At 43.9% G+C, this 27,825-nt stretch overlaps 1 protein-coding gene across 1 annotated transcript in view; it reads right to left on the reverse strand.

Annotated features, from left to right (window-relative positions):
- LOC126166637 (protein phosphatase PTC7 homolog) overlaps positions 1-26,515 on the reverse strand; it is a 117,135-nt gene extending 90,620 nt beyond the window's left edge. Inside the window, exon 1 of the mRNA XM_049920418.1 lies at positions 26,157-26,515. Coding sequence (XP_049776375.1) covers positions 26,157-26,382 — 226 coding nt within the window. The 5' untranslated portion in view covers positions 26,383-26,515. The remainder of the gene's footprint in view (positions 1-26,156) is intronic.
- Between the last annotated feature and the right edge of the window lie 1,310 nt (positions 26,516-27,825).

Here is a 27,825-nt window from a genome sequence, read left to right on the forward strand (position 1 = left end):
GGAAGGAGTGGACACAACTGAGGCAAACGAAGTGGTCAATGGCACGGGATGGAGGCGGTCATACTTCTTCCTGGCCTCAGAATAAGAGAGCCGATCCAAAGTTTTGATTTCTTGTATCTTCTTCTCCTTCTGATATGCGGGGCAGTCTGAGGATCTAGGCGAGTGGACGCCAGGACAATTAACGCACCGAGGTGGTGGGGTGCATGTATGTTCCTCACGAAGAGGACATCCACAATCGCCACAAAGGGGCTCAGCCTCACACCGTGACGACATGTGCCCAAAGCGCAAACACCTAAAACAGCGCATAGGAGGCGGGACATAGGGTCGAACGTCCCCCTCGAAGGCGAGGATAAAGGCCCCGGTGCCGATGCGACGGTCTTTGGGGCCGCGCTGGACTCGCCGGACGAAATGCACGCCTCGGCGCTCCAGGTTGGCCCTGAGCTCCTCATCAGATTGTAGCAGGAGGTCACGATGAAAAATAACCCCCTGCGTCCTATTTAGTGCCAGATGTGGGACAATGGAGACTGGGATGTCCCCTAGGCGGTCGCACGCCTGGAGCGCCGCCGACTGTATGGCGGAGGTGGTCTTGATAAGAACGGACCCTGAACGCATCTTGCTGAGAGCCTCGATTTCCCCGAAGATGTCCTCAATGTGCTGAACAAAGAACATGGGCTTGGAGGTGGCGAATGTCCCCCCATCGGTTCGAGAACAGACCAAATAGCGGGGGAAGTACTTCGCCCCAAGCCGGCGGGCCTGTCCCTCCTCCCATGGAGTGGCCAAGGGGGAAAGGGCAGGAGAACCAGAACTAGAAACGGTACCTTTTCTTTTGAAAGACTCGGCCGCAGAGCGACCTGATACGTGGTGACGTTTCATCTGCGAAACGTCAGCCCCGATACCACCCACTCGGACCAGGGGCTCTCCCCACGGGCGCCACCCAGCCGCAGCAAGGGCCACCTGGCAGGATGACCATTGCCGGGAGTCCTGATGCCCCAAGGAGACGGGCATCTACTCCTTGGCCGACGTGGGGAGGGTGCAGCTCAGGTATCGGCAGTACGGTCCCTGTGTTGTCAGGGGGCTACAACCTAGAGGGTACATGACGACCCCACCACAACGGGCTGGCTACCGTGCTGGATTTCTGGTGCCATGGAAAGTCCATCATGATCGCTGGTGCAGATGGAGATGCACTATGGGCGTAACTTGTACAACCCATCAGGCGTTTAGGCCCAATTTGAGGAATAGTGGGTATGGTTACAACGCCGGTGCAATGCTGAGTGCCAAGGTCTTAGTGCACTTAGGACCAGTGGTACACCACATAAGGTGTCCTTCCCCAAAAGGCTCGTACTTCTGTAGAATTTTGAAAAATGGAGGTCAAACCCCAAGGGGGACCATCACTTGGAAGGCCGAAACGGTTGAAACTCCTTTTAGTCGCCTCGTACGACAGGCAGGAATACCTCGGGCCTATTCTTACCCCGGACCCGCAGGGAGGACGTGTTGTAAGAAGATACCGGTAACAGCCCGCCTCTGAACTGCTTCGGTATCCTATAACGTGACCTAGGGCGGATCCCAACACTACAGCGGTACTCAAGAATAGGTCGCACTAGTAGCATCCTGCACATAAACAACGCCATGTTGAGCACAGACGCGTACGTGCTGTTATAGGCCAATGGCAGGTTGGGGTTGCAATCATGTCGCTTACACATAGACTTAGCGGTTGATACACGCGCGATTCGTTAAAAGGATGAACTGCAGGCGCGCAGTATAAGTCTAACTTCAAATTCCATTAAGGACTATTTGTAATAACAACGAAATAGTATAGGTAAAAACGCGTATTTCTGAATTCTGTAGTGTCAGTAGCGTTTTTTTTTATAGAAAAAATAGCTTCTCATACACGTCAACCAGTCTCTTTCTCGTTACCGGTACTTTTTAACTTCCCGCGTATATGTTTTACAACAGAATACGGAACAACGAAACGATACGAGCGTGACTGATGGGATACAGTACTGGCAATGATATTTGAAGTAAGAGCTACACAATTTAAACATTTAACACGGTGGTTGGCAAAATGAGGGACGACGTTCAATGCATCAGCAGGCCTCGTTGCGTCATTCACACTAGAACAACGAAATAACTGATATACACAGTGCTTCAGCAGTGGACTTCCATTCGCAGGAGGTGTGAGGCCTGCATCACGATTCGGAGTCATAATTTCGAACACACTCTTTGATGACAATCGTTTGTCCTTATTTCTTGGTTACTGGTGTACTATGCGTAATAAACATGTTTTCTCCCCCTGTTCGTGTCCTTCCTTTCTTGCACTTTGTGTCCGTCACCACTGCGCCAGCAAAGCGTTTCGACGATGTACAGCTATGTGATTTTCCATCGTCTAGGTGAACTCTCTCTCTCTCTCTCTCTCTCTCTCTCTCTCTCTCTCTCTCACACACACTCTTTCTCCCTCCCTCTCGCTCCCTCCTGAAAGTTTGTAACCGCTGTGTTGAGACACCCTGTATAAGTAGGGCTTATTTCATGAGGCGTAGCGTAGCTATACTGCGCCTGAAGACCAATCACAGACAGCTGAGCTGGGGTTTGTTTACATTAAGGGTAAACTTACGATGAATACATTGCAGGTCTTCTGGAGTTCATCAACAGGTCCTTTTTTTTCTTTCAGTACTTTACATCCCGTACCCCTGATGGCAGAGTGGGCTGTTGTAGAAATGACCCACTGGAGAGTTGGGGAATTTTCAACCAAGCACCAGCAAGCTGGTCTAGGGAAATATCTGGGAGGGTATTACCAGTTCAAGTACTTGTCTTACAACCCGAAAATTTTTTTCGGAAAAACCTTAATCAAAACCGGGGGATTTGAACTATTTTTAATTTAGCCCTGGGACATCTCCCACACAAATAAATGAGAGCCAGCATAATGTATGTGAAAGTGTATTTGTTTCTGAGTACGCAATGTAGCATCTATGATTGCTCCACATGTGCAGTGTACCTATGCAGTGCACACTGAGCGCAATTAATCGGCAGTGTGGGTGCATCATTTCTTCAAGTGAGCTGTCCGTCGAAAACTGAAGACGTTTGCATCAACGCTCTCTTCACTTCATCTGACAACTTCCGTTAACGAAAGTTAATACATGATTTCTGTCAGTTCTCTTAAGTTTTGGAAGGAAATATTCCTTGTGTTATTAGCAACAATGTACACAAGACGAAGTTAATTGTATAGCGTTACTTAAGCTCGAATACTATAGGCGGGAATGCGCCCGTATAAAAATATGCACCCAGCATGTAAGTAATAAAGCGCCTCTGAATAAAAGACCAAGAATAACAATTGTAGAGCAACGATGATGTAAGCCTGTCAGCCTAGCAGTGACATCATTCTGAGGTGCGCCGTCTGAACTGCCATCATCGATACATGCGGCATTGGTGCCACCTTCGGAAGTGTTGGGTGCGTCGCTACGACCGGAAATTCCACCAGTAGTTTGGTCGGTGAGGCGCCTCCATCGCGCGCTCCTCGGGACTGCTGCAGAACCTCTGGAGACCCAAACCATGCCATCGCCGGTAACACCAACACAAACTGTGATGAATCCTGTAAGCATTTAGATACAGATCTGACAACGTGACGAATCGAAAGCATTAAGGTGCAGCTCCATGATTCGATTCTTTGTGATAGGGTGGGGAGGTGTGGGGGTGGGTCACAATTTGTTACTTCCCGTCTGTCTAGTGAGCACAGGTCTGCCGATTATAGCCATGCGAGCGTGTGGCTGGAGGAATACGGTTTCGATGAGTCGTGTCTACCGACGTTCGTGAAAGCTAATTATTTTTTCTTGGCAGATGGTCTCAACTTCTTGTAGTTTGCCGGTTCTGCCCGCGGACTGTGTCGAATTTGTTGTTAGCAGCACGTACAGTCAGTCTGTGAACACATTCATCGAAGGTAGCACTCCGAGAAGCGTTGGAAACTGTTCTGTGTTAAACATACGAGGGTGATCCCGAAGTAAGGTCCCAATTTTAAAAAATATAAAGCAACGTTTATTTACAATAAATTTTACATTGTTCTGAAGCTTGAACATTTTTCTATTTTTCCACATAATCGACATTTCGATCGATGCGTTTTTGTGAACGCTGTAGCAGTTTTTGTATGCTCATGTCATACTAGCCCTCCGCATCCTAGCCACTGAAGCGCCTTCCAGCCAAGCTTCTCTCTCTCTCTCTCTCTCTCTCTCTCTCTCTCTCTCTCTCTCTCTCAACTTCTTGTAGTTTGCCGGTTCTGCCCGCGGACTGTGTCGAACAATAGCGCTAGTTACTGGGCACGAAGTCTGGAACTGTTGCAGAAGATCCACGGTTTGACGTGCATTGTGGGGGGGAAAGCATTGTCAATATTCCTCTTATTCGGTTCTGAATTGCCCGTCCGAGATTTTTGATGTCTGACAATACCTGTCGGCGTTTATTGTTGTTCCAGGAACCATGAAGTCAACCAGCAATATCCCCTTTCGATTCCAAAATACTGTTGACATGACTTTACCGGCAAACTGCGTTCTTTTGAATTTTTTGCGGCTTAGGTGAATCGGAATGCCGCCACTCGCGTGAGAATTGTTTGGTCTCAGGTATAAAGTGAAAGGCCCAGATTTCATCACCTGTGTGTGACTACTGAATCCGAAAGTTATCTTTTCATCTGCAAAGCTTTGAATTGACAAAGTTGCGACGCGTTGCCGTTTGTGGTCTTCTTTCAGTGTTCTTGAGAACCATCTTGCACACACCTTCCGAAATTTCAACACTTCACTTCAGTCAAAGCCAGGTGAATGGCCTCCGAGAAACCTCAGGAACAACACTGCAGAGCTCACAGAGCGTGATCCGTCTATCCTGAAGCACGATTTGTTCAACCTTTGAGGGAGACCACCTGCAAACTCTTGCGGAAATTTCTGACATCCATTAACGACTCTCCACACGCTCCATCAACTATCGATGAATGTCAATTGGTTTAAAGCCTTTTGCACTCAAAAACCGAATAACTGCACCAACTTCGTACCTGGCGGTAGTGGCTAACGGGAGCTCCATTACAAATGGCTGGCAAGGCAAGACTGAAAGCTCAAGCGGATGTGCGGTGGTTTCTGAAGAGATTATTGGGCAAACAAAAACAGTGTGGCCAACAGCCAAGCAAACAGTTTTCCTTAGTCCACAGTGGTTTGGACACAGTAATTTTGGGATTAACCTCTGTGTTCCCCTAATGCCTCGCTTGTCAGAGTAGTACTGGAATAATCCGTAAACTACTTGCGCGGTCCAGGAGGGCGATCCGGGCCTGTAAGTACTTCGATGATTCCTAAACATTTATTCGACTACTATTCTAACTGTAAAGTGCGAGAACGTCTCTTCACAGTCAGCTGTCCTAATTCGTCAATACAATCAAGCTTTTAGTTCAACAAGGTACGGACGATACGTTATTGCACAGAATGTAAAGATGGGCGATACAAGCTTGTGGAAAATTAAGAGCCATTAGCAGACGAGGGAAAAAAAGTCAAAACAATGACATACGCCTGCCTTATGTTCATCGAGAATCTACAGAACCCATACCACGCAAAAGACAGAAAAAAATTAATAGTTATTGGGTTTAACGTTCAGTCTTCATCGATATCATTGGATACTGAATATTAAGCTCGAATTCATTTCGTAAGGGATTGACTTTGCTGGCAAACACTTGGATTGAGAGACCAACAAAAAACCTAACACACAATGGTCGGATAAACATTTAGACCTCATTTTTCCGAATACGAGTGCAGTGCCGTCTTGACGACAGCGTCTCCTCTTCCATGGTATCAGATTTATACATAAGACACTTTCGATTACATTATAAGTTGAATTTTCGAAATACCAAGCGACACCAAGTGGGAGGCACTTAAATCTTCAGAAGTGGAGATAATTTACCGATGTACGGCTTTACATTACCAGCAATATTAGGGCACTTTAAATAAATTTCGCCACAATAGTCCCAAGTAAGAAACAGCGTTAGTGACAGTTGCTAGGGATAGAGCAGTGACGTAGTACGTTCCCGAAGCTCTAAGACTGGCACACTTAGACAACTAGAAGTCTTAAGAGAGAAAGTTCAGTCCAGTCCACGAGTTAAACGATGTTGTGTAAGCTGGAATAGCACCTTTTCTGTACTATTGCGGAGAATTTACGTTCCATTCTGGACTTCAGGAAACAAAGCTGTCTGTACTGCAAAGCTCCTGTATACTGAAACTGCTTCGAGACAAATCTCGATACTGATGCTACATACGAGAGAGAGAAGTGTTTCTATTTGGTGGTGCGTTGATAGTAAAACTTTATAATCCATCTTGTAAACCGGAACCGGCAATCAGAACAAAATGGGGTTGATCGGTTTAAAATTGAAAGGGTACGGGGCTTTCAAAGGTCATAAAAAGAAAGGCTTTGTAATTAGCGACAACATGAATCCAACACATCCACCACACTGCTCACATCCGAGGAAGTCAAGCGACAACCGCTTGTATTTGATCTGTTTTTGCAACTTTGTTCAAGATAACACTCAGAAACTTTGGAAAGGTCTCTCTTGACAAACTCTGGGCAGTAACCTGTCCCTCAAACCGTTGACCAAACTGGGAAGCTTCTCTCGAGTATAATTGTCCCCATTTCAAAGTTGTTTCAGTGTGGGCCGATTCCCCACTTCATTCTGCGATTCTTCTTCTCTGCGCATTATCTTCCGTTCGTTCAACGGATTAACGGACTAGCACCAAACATTATTAGTACATGTATACAGGGTGGTCCATAGGGGTGGAGCCACCATCTAAAAAAAAACATGTGGACGACCAGAAATTTGAATTCAAGTAACATGAGATGGAGAGGCTATATGTCACCAACATGGCGACCATTTCAGATGATGTCTTGGACGCAACCCGTAATTTTGAAACGGAAAGTGTCACGTAACGCACCAGATAATTGCGCGGGAAACAATGACCTCATCTGAGTATAGCTTTAGTCATTCTCAAGCTATGCTGTTTCTTACTGACAGGTACTGTGAAGGCTGGTGGAGTCAAGTTGAACGCATTGAAACTGTCATAACATCAGGAGAGATCGAATGCAGGTAACCAACGCCATTCAGACGGACCACCCATTACTCAGCGCAGTAGTGAAACTTCTCGCGATATTCCGCGAAACTGGTTCTGCCGCAGACAAACCGAAAGCTGGTCGATCGAAAACGTCTGCGGATGAAGCAACATAAATCGCCGATGCGGTATCGTTCTGCAAGAGAACAGATGCCGTAATCGCCGCATCTCGCAAGAAACAGATCGGCCGTGCATCAACAAGTATAATTCTGCCCACACAAGTGTAATGGTTAAAAAATGTGTCAACATTTCACAGACGACGATCTAGGTTGTCGGTTTCAGCCTGCGAAAGCTTGACAAGCTGGACGAAAACCATCGTTTCCACTACGATGTACTATTTACAAATGAAGTTAATATATTAGTACGTATGCACGGAGAGGTAAACAAACAGAAATCACAGATACTGGTCAGATGTCAATCCTTGCTGGGTGGATCCATCGAAGATTGTTGGTTTATCGAAAGTGATGATTTGGTCATAGTTAATAGCTTCTACAAGTAAAGTGTAGCGAAATCTGGCAGAAAGTCCAAAAATATTCTTGTCATGCGTGAAGTACACCAGGATCAATACCTTCACTGCGCGATATTAATCGTAATATTACCGAAGCCGAAATTCTAAAGGTGGCAGGGGTAAAATACAGGGCGCGAAAGGCTATTTACAATTTGTACAGAAAGCAGATGGCAGTTATAAGAGTCGAGGGGCATGAAAGAGAAGCAGTGGTTGGGAAGGGAGTAAGACAGGGTTGTAGCCTCTCCCCGATGTTATTCAATCTGTATATTGAGCAAGCAGTAAAGGAAAAAAGAAAAATTCGGAGTAGGTATTAAAATCCATGGAGAAGAAATAAAAACTGAGGTTCGCCGATGACATTGTAATTCTGTCAGAGACAGCAAAGGACTTGGAAGAGCAGTTGAACGGAACGGATGGTGTCTTGAAGGGAGGATATAAGATGAACATCAACAAAAGCAAAACGAGGATAATGGAATGTAGTCGAATTAAGTCGGGTGATGTTGAGGGTATTAGATTAGGAAATGAGACACTTAAAGTAGTAAAGGAGTTTTGCTATTTGGGGAGCAAAATAACTGATGATGGTCGAAGTAGAGAGGATATAAAATGTAGACTGGCAATGGCAAGGAAAGCGTTTCTGAAGAAGAGAAATTTGTTAACATCGAGTATAGATTTAAGTGTCAGGAAGTCATTTCTGAAAGTATTTGTATGGAGTGTAGCCATGTATGGAAGTGAAACATGGACGATAAATAGTTTGGACAAGAAGAGAATAGAAGCTTTCGAAATGTGGTGCTACAGAAGAATTCTGAAGATTAGATGGGTAGATCGCATAACTAATGAGGAAGTACTGAATAGGATTGGGGAGAAGAGGAGTTTGTGGCACAACTTGACCAGAAGAAGGGATCGTTTGGTAGGACATGTTCTGAGGCATCAAGGGATCACCAATTTAGTATTGGAGGGCAGCGTGGAGGGTAAAAATCGTAGGGGGAGACCAAGAGATGAATACACTAAGCAGATTCAGAAGGATGTAGGTTGCAGTAGGTACTGGGAGATGAAGAAGCTCGCACAGGATAGAGTAGCATGGAGAGCTGCATCAAACCAGTCTCAGGACTGAAGACCACAACAACACAACAGTGCCACTACAGTGGAGTTACTGAACACAGATTTTCGAAATTTCTCCATCAAATATGGCGAAGTAAATACCCAGAATTCGAATCAAGAACAGCTGTAACTTAGCTGCCTGAAAATCTATTTCGTTAGCTTGCTTCTTGTCCTGTGAATGTTATTCCAGTGTCTTTCCAATAACAATTTTTTGCACATCCGCTGAACTATCTTGTTGGACACCGTCTGTCGGTATACCTTTTTGGGTACAACTCAACTGTTCTGTTCACATTCTTTCACGAATCTCCACAAAGGTAGCATATCTAGTTTCTCTTGGTTTTGAGACTAACCAGCACTATGTAATTGAACGGGACAGGCAGAATGAAAGTTACATTTCCGCTATGCCCCTCTCATACCGGTATTCCGGTGGTGCAACAATGTTTCCTCATTATTTGACGAGATAATGAACCTTATTGAGCAATGAAATTGAGAGAACAACCGCATACGACAGCAGTCCGTTTCATACGTAACACAGATAAAGTCTAAGTTCTAAATATTGTAATTACTCTGAAACTAATAATCCTATTTTGAATGAGTCTCCTTTAGAATTACTATAACACCATTTTAAAAACATTGCTATCAAAATAGGCTATAAATAGTTTAATGGGGACTTCCTCATACTTCATGTTGGTGAAAACAATTACAATATCTTAAATGCACAAACCTTTCAACGCCTGTTTGGGACTCCTCCCTGAACAAACTGTCCGGCGTTTGCTTGAAGTACGTTATGCAGTAAGACGCGAGGCCACAGCACGTCGTGCAATACTACAGTTGTCCCCACAACAGTAAACAGGCTTCATAACATGTAACTTAAACTAGCGTGTCAAGTGACTGAGCATTTTTTTTTTTTTGTTTTGTTTTGCTGATGTTCTTCTGGTTTCACCGTCGCATGAATGCCCCTCTTCCCCTTCGGTGCAGCGCGGAGCAACAAACACCAAGAAAAGTAGACTGCCAAATTTTAATTTGCCACTGATTAATACTAAAACTTCGCTACAATAATTTTGGCTAATTCTTCGTTTTTGGTTTAATTTTTATGACGTCGGAGAGAAGTGTCAAGTAGCTTCCACCTGCGGCTGCACTTGCGTATAGGTAGTTTTGTTCTGATGAGTGATGGTAAATAAGCTATTGTACCTGCAATAACGTTAGCAGGTCTCTGTTTGCCTGTTTGGATAAACATAGCTCGTGAAGTACTGAGTCACAATAACGTTGACTGGTAAGTGTAGCCGGCCGGAGTGGCCGAGCGGTTCTAGGCGCTACAGTCTGGAATCGCGCGACCGCTACGTTCGCAGATTCGAATCCTGCCTCGGGCATGGATGCGTGTGATGTCGTTAGGTTAGTAGGTTTAAGTAGTTCTAAGTTTAGGGGACTGATGACCTCAGAAATTAAGTCCCATAGTGCTCAGAGCCATTTTTTGGTAAGTGTACCGTGTCCAAAGATTTGGAGGTTAGTACGCTCATGCACCATTTGACTCACCTGGACGACCAAATACATCAAGTTCCACCATCTTGCTGGCTGCATTACGCGTTCTCACCTCTTAGCACACGAGGTTACGTCCAGACTCACTAGTCACACTGAATCTGCCCTCGTCGGAGAACAGCAACATGACACCACTCCTTGATGGTCCAGTCCCTATGCTCCTGGCACCATCGCAACCGGTGCGCCTACGTGCGGGTGTCAATGGAACACAACGTGCTGGTCGCCAAGCAAAGATACACCCCCCCCCCCCCCCCAAAGCAGGTGACGTGCCACGGTGGAGAGAGAGATTGGGTGGATTTTAGTCCTCTTAAATGCAATTGCGATTGCTTTCGCTGTCTGACGTGCGTTCTTTTTGCCCGCAGCACAATGTAGCGGTCCTCTGCTGCTGTAGGTGACGACGGTCGAGCAGCATCTCTCTTTCAGGAAGCAGTGCCAGTGGTTCGGAACGCTGCCCATGCGCGTGAAACAAAGCTCTGAGTAATACCGAACTCCTCTAACACTTCTTCCAGTGTCTCGATGATTCTTCCCAATGTGGAATCATTCAAATACTGTCTCCGGACCATGTTGCAATGACCACAACCAGAGGGCACTGTAACTGCTCACTGATTCTCTCTCTCTCTCTCTCTCTCTCTCTCTCTCTCTCTCTCTCGTCCCTTCAACTGCCCCATTTGGTGCTACAGTCACGCTGACCTTACGCGGTGTGACGTGGAGCATTCCGTGCACGACTGGGAGACCTGGGGCAATAACTCTCCCACACTGTCATTCGTTCCCACCGTGTAGTTAATCTATGTGTTACTTTATCACTCCAGCCCTTAAAGTTTCGCAGAACAGTGTACTTTTGACTCAATTCAAAAATATCTGTACTACCAATCTTTGTGAAACACGTCACTTACTCAACAAACGTAAACATGCCGTGGAACATATATGCCAGTAAGCTCATATTACACTTCGTCAGGGTAGTGGAAAATTCGGTTATGAAAGATGTCATGCAGGGGGATTTTATAAGAAAACTATTCCCAGGAACACTTTAAGAATAATGCTGTTGATTCCTAAACTGAAAAAAATAAGGAAAACACATCTGCAGAAGATATCTTAAATCTTGTTCCTTTTGCTAGATACGAAGTTACTGTTCGCCTCTTGTGCCAATAAACAACAATGGTTCGAAAAACTTAACTGGATAAATTTAAATCATAGTAAGACCAATATAACGTATACTACCTGAGAAAACAAGTTGCGGATTCAGAAGACATGATAGGATGTCAATGTACACTATGTGATCGAAAGTATCCGGACATCTGGCTGAAAACGACTTACAAGTTTGTGGCGCTCTCCATCGGTAATGATGGAATTCAAAACGGTGTTGGCCTACCCTTAGCGGCAGCTTCCACTCTCGCATGCATACAATCAGGTGCTGGAAGGTTTCCTGGGGAATGGCAGCCCATTCTTCACTGAGGGCTGCACTGGGGAGAGATATATATATGTCTGTCGGTGAGGCGTGACTCGAAGTCGGCGTTCCAAAACATCTCAAAAGTGTTCTATAGGATTCAGGTCACGATTCTGCGCAGTCCAGGCTATTACAGGGATCTTATTGTCGTGTAACCACTCCGCCACAGTCCGTGCATTATAAACATGTGCTCGATCGTGTTGAAAGATGCAATCGCCGTCCCCGAATTGCTCTTCAACAATGCGAAGCAAGAAGGTGCTTAAAACATCAATTTAGGCCTGTGCTGTGATAGTGCCGCGGAAAACAAAGGGTAAAAAACCCCACCATGAAAACACCACCACACCATAATATCACCAGCCGGCCGAAGTGGCCGTGCGGTTCTAGGCGCTGCAGTCTGGAACCGCGAGACCGCTACGGACGCAGGTTCGAATCCTGCCTCGGGCATGGATGTGTGTGATGTCCTTAGGTTAGTTAGGTTTAACTAGTTCTAAGTTCTAGGGGACTAATAACCTCAGAAGTTGAGTCCCATAGTGCTCAGAGCCATAACATCACCGGCTCCGAATTTTACTGTTGGCACTACACACACTGCCAGATGGAGTTCACCGGGCATTCGCCATATCCACACCCTGTCATCGGATCGCCAAATGTGTACCGTGATTCGTCACTCCACACGTTTTTCCACTTTTCAATCGTCAATGTGTACGCTCCTTACAGCAAGCGAGGCGTCGTTTGGCATTTACCAGTGTGGTGTGTGGCTTATGAGCTGCTGCTTGACTATGAAATTCAAGTTTTCTCACCTCCCCCCTAACTGCCATAGTACTTGGTGTGGATCCTGATGCAGTTTGGAATTCCTGTGTGATGGTCTGGATAGATGTAAGCCTATTACACATTACGACCCTCTTCAACTGTCGGCAGTCTGTCAGACGAGATCGGGCTGAACGCTTTTGTGCTGTATGTGTCCCTTCACGTGTCCACTTTACTATCACATTGGAAACAGTGGGCCTAGGGATGTTTAGGAGTGTGTAAATCTCGTGTACAGACCTATGGCACAAGTGACACCCAACCACCTGACCACGTTCGAAGTCTGTGAGTTCCGCGGAGCGCCCCCATTCTACTATCTCACGATGTCTAATGATTACTGAGGTCGCTGAAATGGAGTACCTGTCAGTAGGTGGCAGCACAAAGCACCTACTATGAATAACTTACGTTTTTGGGGGTGTCTGGATACTTTTGATCACATAGTGTAGCTTTGTACGCGTGCACATCATCTGACAGCCACCAGAGCTACTTAGTACTGTTACTTTTAGTATTGTTATCAGGCAACATCGAGACTTGCCGGTCATTCAGACGTGATAATTGCCCGAGATTAGACTGCACCGGACCGCCAGGGTACGCATACTCCTCGACAAGGCTCCTGTCGACCACATCTGAGCACCTCAAGGAAAGATCAGCGTATTGTGCACCGAGAACATCTTGATACACAGTTGCGCCTATCATCCGAGAGAAAGTAATGGACTCCCTGCAAAGTACCCTGAGATCCTGCAGCACTTGCCGGACCAGGGAATTACCATCCCATGCGTAGGTTGCCGTTAACACAGCATAAACGGCTGCATTCGGGCTGCGGCGTAACCAGGAAGCACGGACTGCTGATTAATGGCGCTGCATTGTGTTAAGCGATAATAGCAGTTCTACACTACCCCAGAGGGCCATCGTCGGAGAGTATGGCGGCGACCTGGTGTGAGGTCCCGTTCTTCCAACGTTCTGGTAAGGTGCAGCGGTGTTATTCCCGGCGTTACGGCGGGGAGCCGTTGCGTGGGTTAATGTGGCAGTTATTGAGGGAGCTCTGACGGCCCAAACGAATCAGCACACGCATCCAGACCAGAGGATGTGTAGCATCATACTTACAAGACGGCTCATACTGCCAAGTTATTCGTAAATTTTAGTCGATTTTGTAAGCACCGCAATAACAAACACACACTGAACCTGTGAAGTTTCGCTTCTCCTTTCTCTTCTGGGTGCGTATTTTCTTTTTCAGGCAATGTATATGCAACACATTCCAAAGGACAAGGTACAAATGACAACATAACGAGTTAATGCGTTTATTGTCCGAAATGTTTACAACAAGTGTGAATTAACAGTTTTGACTTGTTAATATCGATTGTTAATGCACAAGCCTATTCAACATCAGGCAAAGCATACACATGTTTTAACTAACTGTATAAAGTTTTTACATTTAATATTTTCACTGAGGCAAAAGATTTATACTATTTAAGCGGTATCAGCCGCGATTGGCCATTGTCATAACAGCAACAACAACAATAATAATAATAATGATAATAATCTACTTTATCAGCTCTATACGCCAAGGGATAGCATAGAAATGAAAATTTTCATATCAACTGAAGCAGCATCAGGATGGGATCAAAGTAACGTTTGTCAGACTGGATAAGTCGCAGGATGTAGGTGTCATACGGGAGAAAATTACCCCATGTTTTACGCGCAGACGAGAGAAGTCTGGGCGCAGAGTTGGAAGAGTCTACAGCCATAGTTTAATTAAAAATTCCATTTTAATTAAAAGATTTCTTTAAAAAAGCTTTAAGAACCCATGTCTCTATAAAAGACTTCGAAACAAATGGGATGTAAAGATGAATTACAGTACCAAAACGATACGCCGAAATATCAAGGTAGAAGTTTTTGGTGATGTAAACTTCAAGAAATACGAAGGTTATTCAGTAGGCTAATATAAGTAAGTATTTGATGGTGCATGCTGTGACAACATGAGTAAAAACATCAGTTCCATAATAAACATGGAATAGAATGTACCGACATTTGAAAACTGGGTGGTGCTTGCGTTCAAGCCCCACAGCGTGCCAGGTGACAACCACACTCTGAGGACGTCGCTGGAAGGACTCCTCCTCGCGGTCAACAGGGTATCAGCGGCTTCATTTTCTCCACTGAGAAACTTACATGTTTCCTCCTTTTCGCTGTATAAAAGTAACGTCTTCTACGATGTCTACTCTGCTTAACTGCATGTAGAATTTGGACATTTTCTTTGACAGGTCCGGTGTTATTTCCCTCCTTTTCAGTGTGTAGACCCCGTTCTCGGCACACGAATGCTTTTTAATAAAAGGCATGTTGAATACTCGGCCAGTCTGGAACTATGTTCTGTAGACTCCTGGATTTTTCGTACTTGAAAGAGTAGGGCGAATTTTAGATTTCGGGTTACTGGCTGTTTTAAAAGCGACATTAAATTTTTTCCTGCTGAAGATATGAGCCGCCTTATGCGATGTGTTGCCGGTGTATCTGTTTATCCCGTTACATCAAACTTTCTTTCCAGATTTTTTATGTAGTCTCTTGTTTTAGTTTGTAACTGCACCTAGCGTTTTATCTAATTTGAAAATACATTACCCTGAGACAATCCTGATGCTGCTTCAATTGGTATGAAAAGTTATTTTTGTTAGCCCAAATGCCTAGACTTGACAGTTCTAATTATGGTTAACAATATAAAACTTTTGTGTAATTGCACTAATGAAAATATTCAATGTGCAAAGTATGCTAGAAATCATGCTCAGAAGGTATTCAAGTAACTTAACACACAGTTCGGCGGTTCATGGATCCGTAAGTTTATTCTAGGTTCAAAACACAGTAATGTCTGCCCGTAGCACGTCTTTATTCTGGTAGAGGTCACTCCAATTACAACAATGTCAGTTTCCCTCTATGAAAATATGACATGGCGAATGCTATGGAATGCTATGGAATATGATCGTGTTCCGTTTGCTACCACGATGACACCGTCTGTGGTGATACTATTGTATACATTTGTGTTATAATGACGGAGACACGCAGAGTCACAACAGAAGAATGTCTCCTTAGCGCACGGGTGCATGAAAGGAACGAAAGGGTGAGGCATACGATGGAAGCAGGGACAGATTTTTTTAATCGCTTCAAGAAAGAATCCCAAGGGAGGCTAATTTTCAGGAACTGAAAAGAAAAGCCTCTACAAGTGGGTCTGTGACAGATGCACAATGCAGTGGAAGACCCAAGAAATATGACAACGATACAGAAATCACTGGGTGTTTAAATGAGTCACTGTTTCGTTCCCCAGCAAAATCAACACGGAAGTAGTTGGCGGAGATGCATATTCCCGAAACCTCTATGCGTCATTGGGTGAAGAAGGAAGGTTACCATTTATTTCGACCTGACAGTATCTATGAATTAAGTGATCATGATACGAATACGCGATGTGATTCGTGCGAACAGTTACTTGCAGCTTTTCCAACATTAGTGGCTCGCCGCAAGGTTATGATGAGTGATGAATGTGCTGTGTATATCTGGAGCCGGCCGGAGTGGCCGAGCGGTTCTAGGCGCTACAGTCTGGAACCGCGCGACCGCTACGGTCGCAGGTTCGAATGGATGTGTGTGCTGTCCTTAGGTTAGTTAGGTTTAAGTAGTTCTAAGTTCTAGGGGACTAACGACCTCAGAAGTTGAGTCCCATAGTGCTCAGAGCCATTTTTGTATATCTGGGCGAAAGACAACACAGAGTATGATCACTCGCGAAAATTTGCGCCGGGCAAGCAGACGCATATGGCAGCGAATCCAACTCAGCGCCGAGAACGAAGTTCAGCATAGAGAGAAAGTTTAAAATATGTATGTAGGGTATAAGAACATTCGTTTCTGTGTTAACCTATTATAAGAACATTCGTTTCTGTGTTAGTCTAGTCTTGAATGTATCTTCCTGTCAAATACAATGTCTTCCAGAGCTAGAGAGTCGTTTCATGTTCCTGTTTGCCTTTCATGTTGCTATTGTTTCAACACAATAACGTTAAACATTTCCGATCGTGACTTCTAGCCCACCCTGTACAAACAAAAAGTCAATCACTGTCTCCCAAAAAGATGTGATTCTGATATATGTAGGGGGCTGTAGTATACTTCTAAGTGTTCTTGAAACATAGCAGACTTTCTCAGGATAGTTTTCGTCACTCTTCAAGAGGCTGCCAGTTCACTTTCTTCAGCATCTCTGGGACACTCTCCCACAGGTCAAACAAACCTGTGACCATTCGTGCTGCCCTTCTCTATAATATCCACTGTTTGTCCCATCTGGTACGGGTCCCATACACTCGAGCAATATCCTAGAATGTGTTGCACAAGTGATTTGTAAGCAATCTCCTTCGTAGACTGTCTGCATTTCCCTAGTATTCTACCAATAAACCGAAGTCTACCACCTGATTTAGCCACCACTGATCGTATATAGCAATTCCATTTAATATCTCTACAAAGTGTCATACCCACGTACTTTTATGAGTTGGCCGATTCAAACTGTGAGTCATTGACATTACAGTCATAGGATAGTATTTTTTTTCATTTTGTGAAGCGTACAATTTTACAATTCCGAAAAGTTGCCAATCTTTGTGCCACTTTGAAATTTTATCAAGATATGACAATATCCACCCCGCTTCTTTCAGAGTGTACTTCGTTATAGATAACTGCATCATCTGTAAAATCTCTGAGGTCACTACACTCCTGGAAATGGAAAAAAGAACACATTGACACAGGTGTGTCAGACCCACCATACTTGCTCCGGACACTGCGAGAGGGCTGTACAAGCAATGATCACACGCACGGCACAGCGGACACACCAGGAACCGCGGTGTTGGCCGTCGAATGGCGCTAGCTGCGCAGCATTTGTGCACCGCCGCCATCTTTGTCAGCCAGTTTGCCGTGGCATACGGAGCTCCATCGCAGTCTTTAACACTGGTAGCATGCCGCGACAGCGTGGACGTGAACCGTATGTGCAGTTGACGGACTTTGAGCGAGAGCGTATAGTGGGCATGCGGAAGGCCGGGTGGACGTACCGCCGAATTGCTCAACACGTGGGGCGTGAGGTCTCCACAGTACATCGATGTTGTCGCCAGTGGTCGGCGGAAGGTGCACGTGCCCGTCGACCTGGGACCGGACCGCAGCGACGCACGGATGCACGCCAAGACCGTAGGATCCTACGCAGTGCCGTAGGGGGCCGCACCGCCACTTCCCAGCAAATTAGGGACACTGTTGCTCCTGGGGTATCGGCGAGGACCATTCGCAACCGTCTCCATGAAGCTGGGCTACGGTCCCGCACACCGTTAGGCCGTCTTCCGCTCACGCCCCAACATCGTGCAGCCCACCTCCAGTGGTGTCGCGACAGGCGTGAATGGAGGGACGAATGGAGACGTGTAGTCTTCAGCGATGAGAGTCACTTCTGCCTTGGTGCCAATGATGGTCGTATGCGTGTTTGGCGCCGTGCATGTGAGCGCCACAATCAGGACTGCATACGACCGAGGCACACAGGGCCAACACCCGGCATCATGGTGTGGGGAGCGATCTCCTACACTGGCCGTACACCACTGGTGATCGTCGAGGGGACACTGAATAGTGCACGGTACATCCAAACCGTCATTGAACCCATCGTTCTACCATTCCTAGACCGGCAAGGGAACTTGCTGTTCCAACAGGACAATGCACGTCCGCATGTATCCCGTGCCACCCAACGTGCTCTAGAAGGTGTAAGTCAACTACCCTGGCCAGCAAGATCTCCGGATCTGTCCCCCATTGAGCATGTTTGGGACTGGATGAAGCGTCGTCTCACGCGGTCTGCACGTCCAGCACGAACGCTGGTCCAACTGAGGCGCCAGGTGGAAATGGCATGGCAAGCCGTTCCACAGGACTACATCCAGCATCTCTACGATCGTCTCCATGGGAGAATAGCAGCCTGCATTGCTGCGAAAGTTGGATATACACTGTACTAGTGCCGACATTGTGCATGCTCTGTTGCCTGTGTCTATGTGCCTGTGGTTCTGTCAGTGTGATCATGTGATGTATCTGACCCCAGGAATGTGTCAATAAAGTTTCCCCTTCCTGGGACAATGAATTCACGGTGTTCTTATTTCAATTTCCAGGAGTGTATATGAAGTTTGAAGATGGAACATCAAAATTTGTTTTGGTTACTAATTCTTAACATGTAACAGTCTATTCCTTGCTTCTTATCACAATGCCATGCATTAAACTCCTAAGTAACTTTGACAGTCTTCACTGTGCAGCAGCAGTTCCACCTGCCTATCTTATCTGAGGCTCCACGTGATTTCAGGAGAAGGCTGGGCGCACTCTTACAAAAACTTCGCGGCCGCCGATTGCTTCCGCTTCCCCATCTGAGATAGTGTTTACTCTCTAATTTAGCTACGGTGGGAGGAAAAATGTTTTGCATACTGTGGTTGATGAAAAGTGCCAAATACTGTAAAAATACTATCGGCCTGAAAACAGAGATTCCGAACAAAAGTTATCAGATGTAAGCACGAAACGCGATTAACCGTCTAATCAAAAACGAAACAGAGAGAAAACCATAAGACGGTGCTGTTCACTTGCCATTAAGGACACAAGCCGAATCTGCCGCAGGTTTTTTTGTTCATGAACAAGTGGCGCAAATCTCTCTTGCAAGATGCGCATGCCAAACTTTTCTTAAGGTGTTTCACCAGTGCTAAGGGACACCAAGACGCTTCATGACATTAGCTAAGCAGCGGTAAAGCGGCAATATCTCGGATAGTGAGCTATGTCGTAAAGGGAGCTATTTGCGGAGCGCAAGTTCTTAGCCAACAGCTATGTCAACGAACCATACAGATTAACTGTCTTAGACTATGCTGTTACTAGCCCGTCTTGAAATTGATGAATATTTAACTTTCACAGATGAAAATACGGTTGGCATTAACTTTCTCCATGTCTTATTAGTAGACATGAGAACTACACATGCCGCGCCGGAAGTGCTTCGTCAGTAAGAGTAACAATTACTGTTAACAGTGATACATGTGAGAGACACAAATGCCTTGGCCTATCATTTTTTATGTTTCTTTTAAATCAAAATACGGCTTATACAGTCTCCTTGGTATTATGGAACTAAGAAACCAGTTTAAGTGAGAGTTAACAAGTAAATGATGCGCGCTGCTCTTTATCGAAGGTGCTGCTAAAGTGAAAAACTGTTTTTCTTTCCCTTACGACTAAATTTGGTTGAACTATTTGTACAAAATGTACCTGGGCGAGGAGATTACGATGTACCAAACATTTTAAACACTTCTGTTACCACACGAGGTAAATATAGGACGGAGACCTAAACAAGAAACAGCTCAAAAAACAGAGCGGCAAGAAGAGAGATCTGCGAGAACAAGACTTGTAGATGATAGAAGGCAAAGGTCCCGAGTTCGAGTCTCGGTCCGGCACACAGTTTTAATCTGCCAGGAAGTTTCTTATCAGCGCACACTCCGCTGCAGAGTGGAAATCTCATTCTAGTAGATGATAAGTTTGACGTCGATCTGATGATGAACGGTTGCGAAGCCTTTTCATGGACGATGAAGTGGGATGGCACTAAACACACCAGAAGGAAGAAAAATATAAGCGAATACACTCTCTGCCAATCACGTGTCTCGCTTAGCAAAGGATTCACAAAAACGAGAGATTCCACACACCATTTTACAACAGTTCAGTACTTCGTCGAGGTGAATATCAGCAGTTGGATGGAGCTGATACAGTGAAGGTATACGCGAACGGTCAGAAAAAAATATAAACACTCGTTTCTTATAACGATGTAGGGCCTTCCTTGCTATTCAAAGCAGCCCGAATCATCCTGGGGATGTATACTAAATAGTAATCAATGCCATTTCATACCACTTTCACATTTAAATGTTTCCAATTCCTAGGAGAATCCTGAAGGGGGTAAAGAGTGCTCAGCTATCTCCTCCCCCTTCAACATGAATCACAGTGGTTCGACAATATTTAAATCCGTTGCTCGTGGAGGCTAGGAAAGGCGAGCTATTTCAGCCTCATGCTCATCAAGCCAATCTTTGACATCTCCTAGGCATGTGAAGAGGGGGTTATCTTGGAAAACGCACACTTCTTGTTGGAAATAATACTGAACGCAAGTATTAATATTACTTTTCCATTCTGTCTGGCCACACCCATTAGAAACTCCAAACTCTCCCCCGACTTGCACCAACCATTACAGATCATCTACCTCGCCTCAGTTTTAAGACTATAGCCTGGATCGCTCGCTTCTTCAACAGGAAACAGTAAAATGAGTGTTGTACGAACAACTGAACGATAGTAAAGATCGTTTCAGTTAAGTGTATGTGTCGAGCAAATTTGTCAGCAGGCGTGTAGGCGGTTCTAAAGGCTCGCCCTCGTATGAGGACCGGTTTGACGAACTGGCTGGCTCAAGCGACTCCAAGACACTTCTGCTTTTGTGTGGGGGTTAGTAAGCGGCCGAGTAAGCTGTCCCATGTCCGTTCTTCTTACCAGCAGACCCATCCGCACATACATTTAGCGCAGGATCGAATGGAAACAGCTACGGGCTGCGGCCAAAAAATTTAAATTCTACATCGTAATTACACACAAAATATCAGCAATTATGATTTACCACAACAGAATAAATTCAACAAGAGAAATAAGTAGTATATAGAGTAATACATATGTTCTGTCGTTTACGTCTTCATAATAGAATTAATTTAATTTAGGAGAACTATTCTGCAACAGTTGACGAGGTCAACTATGTAAGAAAAAACAGCAACTGGAAATCAAGGTTGGAGAGATTGTGTTTCACAGAAGAACAAACACTTTCGTAACTCTAGTGCAGTGAAGAGTATACCGACTTCCATAAATCCTAAAATGGTAGGGGAGGAGGGGGGGGGGGGAGAGGAGATATCTTTGATTATCGCAGGACGGATATAATAACCAAAAGGGAGAGTGAATCGTTCGTCGTACATCCCACATGTAGTTCTGTTATTTCACGCAACGTTGCTCGTTTGTCAGCACACCGCTGCTCTCGGTCGTTAAGTGAGGGCCGTCGACCACTGCGTTGTCCATGGTGAGAGTAATGCCTGCAATGTATTCTCGCCCCGCTCATGACACTGGATCTCGGAATATTGGATTCCTTAACGAGTCCCGGTATAGAGTTTTCCATGTGTCTAGCGCCAACCAATATTCCGCGTTCAAAATCCGTTAATTCCTGTGAGAAACCTTTTCACACGAGTCATTCGAGTGCGAATGACAGCTCTGCCTATGCACTGCCCTTTTATACCTTGTGTATGCGATACTACCGCCTGTTCATGTGCATATCGCTATCACATGACTTTAGTCACCTCAGTGTGTTATCCTGATGCCCCTCCACAACTACACTAAACCAGCGTATGACGAAACCCTTTAGTTCCCTACAATTCACAGTGTTTAATAGAATCACTTCTAAGCTATGAAAAACTATCTAGGAAGAAACTAAAGGGAAACCGATTCCAAAACGCAAAATTTAGTTGCGCTGTAGTAGAATTTTTACGTCGCAAGGGCAAGTCATTGCTGTAGTTCCGAGTTACACTACGCGCGTAATACCATTCCTTCAATTTGATAAGAGTGCCAATCAAGCAAATTTGCAACAAAGGCACATCCTTAAAGCGAGAAAGGAGAGCTCCAAATACAGCATCTTGCAGTCAAAGATAGGCGTTGCATTGCTGTGATATTCCGAAGGGAACGAGACTACTTTTTCTGCTCGTCTTGTACCATTATCTACAGGATCGACACAGTTATACGTGTTCTGGCAATGCTGATGACAGATGGTAATCGGATGCTCCTCCTGACACCACCCTTTTCCACCAGGGACAGGAGCAGTGTAGCACATTGTTTCTGGATAGATCTCATATGCAAGTGTGAGAACGTTTTCTAAATGTTTTCGAATCGTGTATTTGAGGAGGGACATGGGTACCAGGCCGCGATTCACCTAGTTGGATGTGTGCCTAAAAGCCACATATACAGACCGGCCGGCTAAATAGCCATAGTCGTTAATCCGCGAGACGGATTCGATCCGGGGCAGGCTCGCCTCCCTATCGGGTCATGAAACAGACTATTAGAAACATAACAAGCGCGCCTAATTATCGGACCTTTCGGGTTTTCTGTTGATATCTAATACTACAGTCAAGGTTTCCTCACTTGGAACACATTGATATCAAACTTCGAAACAGTGAAAACTTCAATATGTATTCATCTTCCAAACAAAGAATGGCCGTGTCAAGGCCTTTCTGAAATGCCAGCGTGTGCCAGCAACAACTACAGAACACCATTTTCAAAATTTGATTTAATTTAATGATCGATTCGACAAATCCATTAAATAGATTTTCACAATTTCATGTCGTGTTTTATGTGTTAAATAAGACAGATGCAACAAATGCTGCCTCACTGATAAAGACAAACGAGACAGTCACTATAATTAAAAATGCAGGAAGAAACCTGTCCAAATTAAGCAAACTTTGTATCATTTAAGGAGCTGAAAGCTTCGAGACTTTGGAAATTGAGTATTTTCATCACCACTTACTAATAAGAAACAAAACTGAAATCATCATTAGTATTTATATAAAATCCTTAGCAGCTTGCAAAGAAAAATACTTGCACTGTAAATACACCAATCTTTTTTAAAAAAAGTTATTGTTTTGGTGGTCTTCAGTCCACAGAGTGGTTCTGTTTCACTCTCCACTCTGGCCTATTCTGTACATTCCTCTTCATCTCTATAACAACTGCAACCTTCATCCATTTGAACCTGCTTACTGTAGTAAAAGCCTACATTCCCTCTTTAATTTTTACTAAACTTCCCTCATTTACCAAAACTGACAATTCCTTGACATCTGAGGATACTTCCTGTCAATCAATTCCTTCATCTGGTCAAGTTGTGCCATTAATTTCTCTTCTCTCCAATTCAGTTCAGTTCCTCTCCATTCATTATCTCATCTAAGCATCTTCAGTATCCTCATGTAGCACCACATTTCATGCGCTTCTAGTCTCTTCTTGTTTAACTGTTTATCATCCAGTATAAACAAAATTATCAATTATAATTAGAGCTATGTTGCAGCTCTGGAATGACAGAAGGGAAAGCGACATAAGCTGGTGATACAATGAGCTGAGTCACATCAAATCAAATCTGCATGCTACATTGACTTTAATACACCTGGGGTGAAAGACAAACATACCGTTTTACACGTTATGGAAACAGAATGGGCTTGAAGCTTTTGTTCTCTATGACTGCCAGAAATATTGCAGAAATGTCAAGACAAGATCACTATGTGAAGGCAGCACCTTCAGAGTGCAGTCCCAGGAACTCCAATATCATACAAAACTTAATGGCAGATTAAAACTGTGTGCCAAACTGGGACTCAAACCTGGGACCTTTGTCTTTTGCAAGCAATGCTCTACTGACCGAGCTACCCAAGCACAACTAACAACCCATCCTCATAGCTTTACTTCTGCCAGTACCTCACTATCCTACCTTCCATACTTCACACTTCTCCCACTGAATTTACAGGACTAGCATACCTTTCTTCCTGGAATGCTAATGTTGCAAGTTTCACAGGAGAACTTTTGTGAAATGTGGAAAGTAGGAGATGAAGTACTGGAGGGTCATGATTTGAGCTTGAGTAGATCTGTCACTAGAGGACTTACCTACAAAAGTAAAAGTTAGAGGGTTTAAGTCCACATCCAAAGTAAAGCTTTAATCTGCCAGGAAATATACTATCAGCACACAAACTGCTGCAGTGTGAAAAATTCATTCTTGTAGCTATCATATAATCAACAGATGATTGGGAAAACTGTTGCACAATTTAAGTTTACTTAGAGAAAATGAATACAGGATAAGCAGTATAGCAATTTTCCTCCTCAAGCTAATCACTAGCTCAAAACATGACGTTAAACAATTCTCACCGTAGAATAAAATTTTCCGTAGTATATAAACTGAGCTGATTGAGAATATAACTCAGAAGCAGAGGTGCAAAGAGAAAGTGATTTAGCAGAAACACTACAAGATCAGCTATTAATTACACAGTAAATAAAATTTTGGCTTCATTTGCAAACCCTTGTAATAGGCTGCCTGTTCAGAATAGAGCAGATACACACTAAAAAAGATATGACTTCTTTTAAGAATTACAATCCACAAATTCTCATCAACAGCCATTAACTTGTGGATCATGAAATGTAGTGAATCCCAAATTGCAGAGTTGTCAATAAAGGAAAATGCAATGATTTCATGTGTACAAATGTGCAGCACTTTTCACTCCACTGATCTCAATGTACAGTTTAATTTTGTGAACAGCATTTGAGAAGTTTATCTATCTGCATCTCAAGAACTATTTATGGTACACATGTCGCCATTTTTGAGAAAATAACCATTCAGTCACAAAGCAAACAATAAGTAAGCTTAACCCCCACCCCCCTCCACACACACACACACACACATACAGACAGACAGACAGAGAGAGAGAGAGAGAGAGAGCGACTTTTAGTTAACTGTATTAACTGGCACCTGAATGTTTGTAAACACAATGGTTTTCTTTTTAACACCAGAATGTTTGTCATATACACTTTTGTTAGGAGTATTACTTTATAGTAACAAAAATTGCCCATATAGCCTACATGCATCATTTCTTATGTTAGATGTAGTAGATACCTACATATACTACAGAGAACGCATTTCATTCTTCTTTCGCGTTTAGCAGTACTACATATTTCAAATTCTGCTCTATAGTGAACACTATGCGTTACAGAGTGAAAATAATCTGCTCTCACAGCCCAAATGAATGGGCAACTCAATAAACGGTTCGGTGCGTTAAATACAGATTTATAGAAAAGAACCAATTACTCAACAATATGACTAACTGCGCTTGTTGAATAACGCAATAGACGGAATGTCATTGAAGTAACCCACTGTTTTGAAACGCCGTTAATGAACAAATTGAGAAAGGGTGAGGGGTTCTTAAAGGCGGTGTACAATCTTACTGACAATACAAATAGCAAACTGTCACTTAACGCATAAATTACGATTTTAACCACGTTAGATTATGGGAATAATTGTGGTAGTGGACACGCAGTGAACCTGCGCCAATGACCTGTGAGTAGTTTAAACCCATAATATCGGTACCCCAGAAGTACAAGGCGTGTGATTCGTTCAGGGTAAGGCTACAGCGATCAGTGAATGTCTTTCATGAACCACACTGTATGGGATGTAAACTGATGTAAGACTATTGCCTCAAACGCACCGACAAAGTCTATGTTTACGTTGAGTTCTAGCGCAATGATTGACGTAACCTTTTATTCACTGTACTAGTTTAACAAACAGCAAACGTTACTGCTACAACGAGGGCGTGATTGGTTTTAACGTGAATCTAAATTTTAAGCTGAGGATAAATCATTTTGTTACTTTTCTTTCAGCGCTGAAATATACTACCTTCAGTAATCAGTAAACGAGACACGTATTTAGTCGGCTGATTACAGAAGCCAAACATTTCTTCAAGATAACAATCTTTAGAGATCAGCATAAGTCGGCAGAACTTACACAAAACTCAATCACGGGCCATATCGATCACCGACACCCTCGGCGTTAAAGGTCCTCGATAACGCAACACGTTATGTAGTGCATACTCACCAATAACCTCCGCGGACTTGTACTTTGCAGTAAAGTAGGCATCATCACCAAACTGTCCTTTCCTAAACTTGGCGTGAGAAAGTTCTTTTGGAAAACCACACACCGCAGACACTATTCGGGATTCACGTTTTCTGCTGAGATTCTGTTCACCGCAGTTCGTATAATTCGACAAGCCATTCCACAACGCTCGAGACAAAAGTCTCCCAGTCCAGACAATGGACTGCATTATCTAGAAGCCGAAGTCTTACTACAAACACTGCATTTTCACCTAACCTCATGCACTCTCACAAACACGCACGACACAAACCACTACTTGACCTCAACAGCCATCAATTCGCGATCGGAACTTTACATTCGCAGACATAACACACTCTTTGGTATAGCAAAGATAATATTAGTTGAGTTTCGGAAGATATGCAACACCTTTATATTAAGCCTATTATCAATTGTTTGCGTCTATTCCCTGCCTTCCATCTAATGCTCCGTCATCTGAATTCTTATGAATATCGCACGGTTACCATTCCATAGTTAAAATCTCAAACGAACATCGGCGGGCCGAAGAAAGATCACTGATATGACGCGGCTAGTAACATATACCAACCTGATAATTATTAATCCGGGTTCACACACGCAACAAAAGTGTCGTCACAGCTAGTCGCATACTGCAGTTGCTTGTGCCAACTCCCAGTTTTTAGTGGCTGTAGTTCGTTGCGCCAGTTTCCTACCACTACTGCTTCCTGGTGACAGTATTTCGAAACACGAGCATTCTGTCGCTGATATCGTGGAGTAGTTGCTGCTGTACTCCATTCGATTTCAGTGTGTTTCTATTTTATTGGCGAAAACAATGGTCAGCAGGTATAATTTCGCATGTTCTATAAATATAAGAACAGCAACGTATATTTTATTTTCTGCGTATGTATGTGAGGGAGGTAATATGTGCAAACCAATGATGTGTCTCACAGTCTTGAAAGATTTTCGAATGAATGAATAAATAAACTTAATGTATGTAACCAAAAAGGGCAAGTCGTATAAACTTCGTAATTTGTGAGACCAAGCAGTATACAGATTGGGGATTATATGCAAGACATAGCTCCAGACTGTGACGTGGCAGATGTTAAACTAAAAATTAGTTATTCAGTATGCCTATATCAACGAATTCAATAAGATTCTAAAATCTTGGAAGATTGTCGTGTCTGCAGGTGATACATCATTGCTTACATCATATTGCTTTTCGTTATAATTCTTACTGCTCTCTTTGCACTTTAAATTCTGTTTGTAAATTCTGAGCACTGTGTCATCAGAAAATAATACCATATCTGATCACTGAAGGAACATAACGAAAGTATACAGTTCTCAAACATTCATTACTGCATGCGATACAAGGACTCTAAGTGTATAACACGTTGTGGATACCTTTTTCAAGAGTTTCATAGCATGTTCATTCCACTTCATTTGGCTGTCAATGTGCAATCCTAAGAATTTTGTTGTAGATACATCGTCTGGGGATGTTATCTAGTTTTAAATTTAAGGGACTATGTTTTTTGTTCATTCTAAAGCATATTGTATTTGTTTTCTTTATATTGAGAGTTACTTTGTTTTTCTGAGATCATTTGTGAACGTCCCTCATCACTTCAGTAGAATTTTCCAGCATTTGTGCTAGTGTCGTACT

This window comes from Schistocerca cancellata, chromosome 1, assembly GCF_023864275.1.
Source record: "Schistocerca cancellata isolate TAMUIC-IGC-003103 chromosome 1, iqSchCanc2.1, whole genome shotgun sequence".
NCBI classification, from domain to species: Eukaryota; Metazoa; Arthropoda; class Insecta; order Orthoptera; family Acrididae; genus Schistocerca; species Schistocerca cancellata.